This window comes from Rhinopithecus bieti, unplaced genomic scaffold (assembly GCF_001698545.2).
Source record: "Rhinopithecus bieti isolate Rb0 unplaced genomic scaffold, ASM169854v2 scaffold_34238, whole genome shotgun sequence".
NCBI lineage: Eukaryota > Metazoa > Chordata > Mammalia > Primates > Cercopithecidae > Rhinopithecus > Rhinopithecus bieti.
The window spans coordinates 143,461-151,289 of record NW_016814414.1 but is presented as its reverse complement, the minus strand read 5'-3'; the positions used below and the strand labels follow the sequence as shown (position 1 = coordinate 151,289).

Here is a 7,829-nt window from a genome sequence, read left to right as displayed (position 1 = left end):
TCCCCCCCCCTTTTTTTTTTTTTTTTTTTTTTTTTTACCACCTTAACCAGAAAATGACATATGTCATTTCTGCTCAGATTCCATTAGGGAGAATCAATTCCAGGTGCCCGCCTGGAAACAAAGTGGGCTGGGAACAGTGCCTCTGGCTCAGTGGCCTTTCCTAGTGACAGGTGGATTGACTATGCAAACAGAGGCACGGATTTGGTGGGCAGTCATCCTTCTCTGTCATGGTTCTTTTTCCTATTTCCTACTGGCCCTGCCAACTCCATTTCATGTACATTTGCACATTTGCTGACACATATTTTGTGGGTCTGTCTGGGAGACACCTTTGTCTTTATCTCTCCCTATGCCATGGTGGACATTTTAGTGAACCATTGTCAAGGATCAGAAAAATCCTCATTTTTAAACTCTTGCTAAGTCTGTTCGCTTTCTTGACTGGCTGTTAATTTCCAGCCAGCCCTGTCAACATGTGTGATCACTACATCTGTCCTGTAGGCTAGAGTTTGGCAAACAAGCAAAATGCAATTTAATGGACCTAGAGAACTTTTATGACCTTCTAGATCCATCCACTTGGCAGTTAAGCACTTCCAGATTTGTAAAAGCTTCCCAAAGAAGTCACATACCCTTCATTTATTGAGAATTATGCAATGATTTGCAAGTTGTCTTCTTATGCAGTCCTACAGAGTAGCTTTAATGACCTTTGCTTTATTATCAAGAAAAATGGAAGCTCAGAGAGGGTAAGTAACTTTCCCAAGAACACATAGTTATGATATTGGAACACTGAACACATCTGAAACTTAGTTAGTGAGAGGAGTCTACACAGGGACCATGTTCCTAATGATTCTATTGAACTCTGCAAAAGCTTCCTTGGGGATTCTATTTAAAGAGTGACTGTTAGGTAACATGACGTATTTTTAGCCAAATAAACAACTTATATAACCAAATGAGAGTTGGAAATTTGGTATATTCATCCTGGAAAGCTGCAAATGTATGCCAAGAATCAAAAGACTTGATGATCTGAGCCCAGCACCAGGGGTGGCAGAACAAGCAATGGAATGAGAACAAGGGCCCTGGTTTCTGCCTCTGATCTTTTATTCAATAAATCCTTATTGTGCAACTATGACTTACACCAGTGCTTCTGAGTCTTAAATGTGCACCCAAATCATGTACGGCTCAGTTAAAGCAGATTGTGGTACAGTGGGTCTGGAGAGGTGGCTTGAGAGTCTACATTTCTAACAATGTTTCATGAGATGCCACTGGGGGCCATGACCATGCTTTGAGGAAGGAGGACTTAATTCTGAATGTTTCTATTGATTGAACTAAGGAAACATGTAATACGGCCAGCTGTGTGCTGGGCAGGTGGGATGCAGAGGTGACTTCATTCTTGTTCTTCAGCTAATAGATGGAGCACACTTAGCCACATATGATTGTGCTATGGAGAGTTAAGTGTTAGGAGAGAGAGGGGTGCCAACAGGGCGAGAGGCTCGAGTTGGGGATAACTGGCTATGCTTGGGGAAGTCTCCAGAGAGGTATAGACTCTTAACATGATTTTAACACCTGAAGGACAAGTCAGATTTTAATAGGCAGCGAAAGGGGGAAAAGCTATACCAGGGAGCGGGTGTAGCATGTACAAAGATACAGGTGTATAACGTACGGTGGGATCAAAAGACCTGGAGAAGTTTGATGATATTGGAACACTGAAGACCTCTGAAACTTTTATGATCTTAGCTCTCAGGGAATCCATTTGTTTTTTCAGTAGGCTGTGAGCTTTATAAAGGCTGGGATGATGCTATCATCTGCTCACTACTTTATCTCCATTGCCTGGTGTATAGTAGTCATTTAATTAATAAACTGTTGAATGAATAAATAAATTGGTAAACCATTCTTGCCATAGACAGATGGATACTAGTACTTTGGGGCTTATGGATTCATAAAGGGAATGTGCTAAAGCAAGTAATCTAAGAGCCGGTCCACTTCCCACCTGTCATAGCAATGACTTTTCTTGCTTCAAAAGTAACATAGTTGAGCAATAAAGAGTATGGATGCCAGAGCCAGGCTTCCTGGTTCAAATTCTAGTTCTTCATGATTATAGGCAAGATACTTAGGCCTCAGTTCCATAAATGGAGAAGATCATGATAGGTTCTCCCTCATAAGTTACGTGGAATAAATAAGTGAATACATGTAGGGCTGCCAGAGCAATACCAAGTCCATAGTCAATACTCTGTAAGTGTTGCTGCCTTCTGGAAGTTCAGGCTTCATCAACAGGTAGGAATGCTTTTAGCTACAAGTGATACATAATCCAATGAAGGGCCATATTATTTTCTACCTCTGTTACCTCTCTCTTCTCTTTCTCTCTCAAATATAACATGGAATTATAGTATAATTTTGTAAAATGACGATAACAAAAACTAACACATTTAAGGAGCATTTACTATGCTGGCAATTGCCAGATGATGTGCTAAACGCCACCCACTAATGAGGCAAGTATGACAGTTATCTCCGGTTTACAGAGCTAGGGCTTACAGAAGTTCAGGAAGTTGCCCAAGGTCATAAAATTCATAAGTGGTGAGCTAAGATTTGAACCCAGATCTATCTAGACTCAAATTCTGTGCATATAACCATATGCTATGCCACCACAGAACTGTAGAAGACAATGGTAGTATAGTCACTCTGCCAAAGGTAGCTTCGTAAACTGAAAATCTATTGGCATCATGTCCATGCTTAAATCCCATTCACTAGCTTTCCATCACTTTCAGGACAAAGTCTACATTCTTCATCCTGGTTTACCAGCCCCTTCTCCATCATTGCCCGACCCATATTTCTGACCTCATCTCTCTCTTCTTTCTAGCCTCCTTGCTCAGTGAGGCCTTCTGACTGGCTGTCCTTGAATTACTGCAGAACCTTGATATATATATATACTCATTCTTCCACCAGATCCTAGAATGTACTGTTCTTTCTGCTCAGAGCATCCATCCTCCCAGTCACTTTGCTCATCACATTCTTCAAGAACCAGCTGAGACTTTACTCTACTGGGAGATTCCTGATCCCTTTGTGGCTGGTCACCCCCCAATATGTCCTTCAATCGCAGCGATCATCACCCTGCACTGTTTCCATTTTTCTCTTTGTCTTTCCAGCTCCATTCCTCAGACTCAGCATCCTGAGGACAGGCACTAGGTCGTATATATCATTTAATCTAACTTTCTAGCCCAGTGCCTAGCTGATCACATAGTAAATATATAAATATTTGCTGAAAGAATGAGCCATTCAGTAATTAACTAAAACAATAGATCTAAGGATTCCTAATGATTTCATGAATGGACTTTGCAGAAAGTATAAATCTCTTTCAAAAAAAATTTGAATGCTTGTGCATTTTGGGGAGAGATAATCCATAGTCTATGTCAAATTCTTAAAAAGGTTTGTAACAGAGATGAATTTTAAGAATTATTGAATACATGTGGTGACTGATGTAAGTCAACACATTCCACAATGTCTTCTAGCCCAATTACCTATTTCATTAAAAGTAAATTACGCTCATAGGCTGATTGTAAGACTTGTCATTATTTTAGGCAACACTAAGAAAAGATGTAAAAAGCTTGACACGCTGCTAAGGTGATCAATTGTAAGACACACCTCACTTTCAGAGAGGATGAAAAATGAGAAATGATCAAATATGGTATCCTGTTTGGTGTCCCATCTTTCCTTTCAGAGGTCCCTGAGATGGCATGGTAAGATGATTGGAGCAATGTCCCTCAGTGCAATTCAGCCAAATGGACAATCCCAGCTCTGCCATGTGCCGCTAGTGAGATGTTGGGCAATTCTCCTTGCCTCTTTGAGCCTCAGTTTCCTCATGGACTGAATGGAGGGAACTGTGCTTGCCCCACAGAATAACTGTACGGTTTAACTAAGAGAGTACCTGGCTTTTAGAAGGCTTTTGGAAGCTGCTCTGTCCCTTGTACCAGGCCATATGCATAGAACAAGACCTCACCTAACTGAAATATTTAGTAATGTGAGAGGTTTAGGAAATTAATTATTCTGCCTGAGGTCTCCCAGATTTGCCATCTATTGTCATAATTTTTGAGAAATGCCTATTTACCTGCCATTTTGGGTAGAGTACCTGTCATTGGGTTCAAGATGATAAGGTTTTGGGTTCTGCCCCTGCCCCTTGCGACTGTTTTACTCTGTGTTCATTGCATGTGCATTGCTGTTCATTGTGAAAATATAGAGGTAATGCATAAAGTTTCATCTTGCTTTTCACAAGAAATTGATCTCTTCATGGTGACAAATTCTCTTTTGGGTTGTTTGCATTGCTCACTCTACACAGCACTGCACAGGACAGAAGGGCTTCCTGTTGTCCCCTTGTCCTTCCTGAGCTCCTGGGTGGACTCTCTGCTGAGATATTTATTAAATACTGAGACATTCCTCCTGACTCTCATGGCAGTGAGAGCTAAAATCTCAGACCACAAAGACAGTGTATCTATTGGAAGGATGTTGATGTGTATCCCAAGGTGGATTAAAATATTAATACGTTTTCTCCCCCCACCCCCACCCTCTTCCCTGTGTTTAGTATTCTTTTTGCAGATGTTAAAGGATTTACCAACCTCTCCACGACCTTGTCTGCTCAGGAGCTGGTCAGGATGCTCAACGAGCTCTTTGCCAGATTTGATCGACTGGCCCATGTGAGTTGAATTTAATTCCCTCCTAGTCTTTTGCAGGAGTGAGGGACTGCATATGGAATAAGGAAAGAGAAGGATTCAGCCTTCTTCCCCAAAGTCATTACCATTCAACATCCTGTCCCTAAGCATGAACCCTGACCCTCTCGCTTTCTGGGGACTGATGTTAACTATTTACAGGTCTCAGGCGGAAGGTTTGTCAGATTAATTTTCTCAATTGAGAGACAGCTGGTTGAGTGGCAATCAAACCCAAGTCCCTTTTATCTGCTTTCCACACCCCTATCATTGCTTCCCCTTGCACGTGGCCAGGTGCCATCCAGCTGCAGCTTCAGTGCTCATGTATGCAGCAATGACGGCCTGCAGTTTTCCAGCCAACCCTGGCCATCTGGGATGAATTAGCACATTCTCAAAAACCAGTAATCTGCTGGGCCATCCCACCACCATTTTGATCAACCTAACTTAAGAGCTTTGTTTTTAGCCAGCAAGACAGTGTCTTCATTTTCCAGTAGGCTTGATCAGAGCTAAGCTAGAAAACAGATTAAAGGAGATGGACATTTGCTATCAAAACACAGATTCATAGTCCTAAAGCCACTTGAGTTACAAAGTAATATCATTGTCACACTGTACTTTAGAGTGGGCTTTGGGTTCAAATAGACATCTTAATTTCCTGTTTGGTAAAGTGTGTATGTTAGTGCCAACTTCAGAGAGCTGTAATGAGAATTAAGTAACACCACATCAAGTGGGAGTTCATTTTTAGAACGTCAAAATGTCCTCTTTTAAGACTGCCTCGGCCGGGCGCGGTGGCTCAAGCCTGTAATCCCAGCACTTTGGGAGGCCGAGACGGGTGGATCGCGAGGTCAGGAGATCGAGACCATCCTGGCTAACATGGTGAAACCCCGTCTCTACTAAAATACAGAAAAAACTAGCCGGGCGAGGTGGCGGGCGCCTGTAGTCCCAGCTACTCGGGAGGCTGAGGCAGGAGAATGGCGTGAACCCGGGAGGCGGAGCTTGCAGTGAGCCGAGATTGCGCCACTGCACTCCAGTCTGGGCAACAGAGCGAGACTCTGCCTCAAAAAAAAAAAAAAAAAAGACTGCCTCACTCTATGGGAGATACATTCATACTTGCATTTAAGCACCTACTAGGTATTGTACATGCTGCTATGTGTTAGAAATATGAGAATCATGAAAACACACCTCCTCCCTTCCTAGAATTGAGTCTAGTTAGGGATTTATAAATAGGTAAGGCATATAAAATGTGCCATGTCTTATGAGGAGGGTCAGTCTGGGGGCTATGGAAACACAGAGGCAACACGTGACCTTTAGATGAGAGAAGACTTCTTGAAGAAAGTGACTCTTAAGCTGAGTCTTAAAAATGATATAAATAATGCAATAGAATACTGTCCAGCAATAAAAATAGAATTATCCACTCTTATGTGCAACATCAGTGAATCTCAAGTGCAGTATGCCAAGTGAAAGAAGCCAGATACAAAAGGCTAGGTATTTTATGACTCCATTTACAAGACATCCTATAAAAGGTACAATTACAGAGGCAGAAAACAGATAAGTAGCTGCAAGGAGGGCTGGGAATAGAGTAAGCATGTGGATAGCAATGGAGCATGGGGTGGGGTGATTTGGGGTATTACATAGCTGCTTTATATTTTTATTATGGTGGTTGCTTCCATCACTCTTTCCAGTATTGTAGAGAGAGGGCATGGAGCCCCACAGTCAGACAGACATGAGTTTGAATTTGTCAAAAAGGTGATTTTATTATACAAAATTTATACACTAATTAGCAAGGCAAAGAAATCAGAGCAGGATATTTTATGCAGAGGAGAAAACAAGCATAAAGATGTTACTCTGCATATGTGAAGAAACCAGAAGAGATTGCTGGAGGATACAGTGCAGGGTAGGAAGTAGTGGAGATGAGGCTAGAAAGGCAGGCAGGGACTTGTCAAGCAACCGTAGTATAAATTTCAGCTACTGAACAGCTACTAGCTAGGAGACTGACAGGGGCAGAGGAGGAAGTGGAAACTGAAGTATCCTCCTAATAGGAGGGTTGGTTTTAGCTGGAGGGCTGGGGACTGGGGAAAAACATGTATACCATTTCCTTTTATTGTTGCATCAGTGGTGGTTGGTATCAGTTACACATAGCTATTCCGTTTGCTATTATGGTTCTGAAATTTTTTATCAAAGATGCCAAGATGAACAAAAATGGCCATCCAAAGTCCACTGGCAGATGTGATTAAGGTCCGTTTCTGGTGTCACAGTCAACTCTGCTGACCCAGAGAAAGAGAAAAGGTATTTTGTCAGGTACTGTGCGAGACTCTGAAAAGACAAAACCAGTCCTTCCCCTCAAGAAGCTCAGAGTCTGGCAAGGGAAAAACCACATGTGAATGCACAGCAGCCTCCATTGAGAGGGCAAGAAGACTAGGCTTCCAGGGTGCTGTGTGTTTGACGAGAAGAGGCTATCCTAGGAGACTTCAACCTTATCTACAGTTTCATTTTTACTAGGACAATATATTCATGTACTACTTATGTGATTACAATTAGATAAAATACTATAAAATTTGTTGGGATTTCCAACTTTTAAAAAAGTACATTGATAGCACTAATGTTTTGCTTTGAGAGTCTTTTCTTTTCATTTTATTGAGTTTTCTGCTTATTAAAGTTACACGTGTTCATTATATTAAAATTCAAACATCAAAGATGTACACAATGCAAGGTACACATTCCTGTAATTCTACCCCGTGAACAATATAACCATCTTTGATCATTTGGTGCATTCATCTCCTAATTTTTATCTACTGTCTGCATGTGCAGTTTCATAAACTCTTGGGAATTTTCCAAGATTTTGATAATGTCAAAGTCATCAAGACAGGAGGAAAGCATTGCAATAAGGCCAACTCTATAAAATTTTCAAGAAGATCCTCACCCTACTTTATTTTTCTTTTTGAATTTTTTTTTCCAAAGCAGTCTGGCTTCCTTTATGTGAACTTTTCAAGGTAGTTTCTGGTACAAATAAGTTATTTGGATATTAATGTCAAGTCATCTGACAGCTCATAGTATTTGATCAGAAAAATGTATTTGCAAACTGACAGACCTTGACAGATAATAATCCAGGCCTTTAATATATTATATATATTATATACATTTTATTTT

General features: G+C 41.1%; 1 protein-coding gene across 1 annotated transcript in view; it reads left to right on the top strand.

The window, feature by feature from the left end:
- ADCY8 (adenylate cyclase 8) overlaps positions 1–7,829 on the top strand; it is a gene marked incomplete at its 5' end in the record, with an annotated part of 186,091 nt that overhangs the window by 45,994 nt on the left and 132,268 nt on the right. Inside the window, one exon of the mRNA XM_017850127.1 lies at positions 4,565–4,676. Coding sequence (XP_017705616.1) covers positions 4,565–4,676 — 112 coding nt within the window. The remainder of the gene's footprint in view (positions 1–4,564; positions 4,677–7,829) is intronic.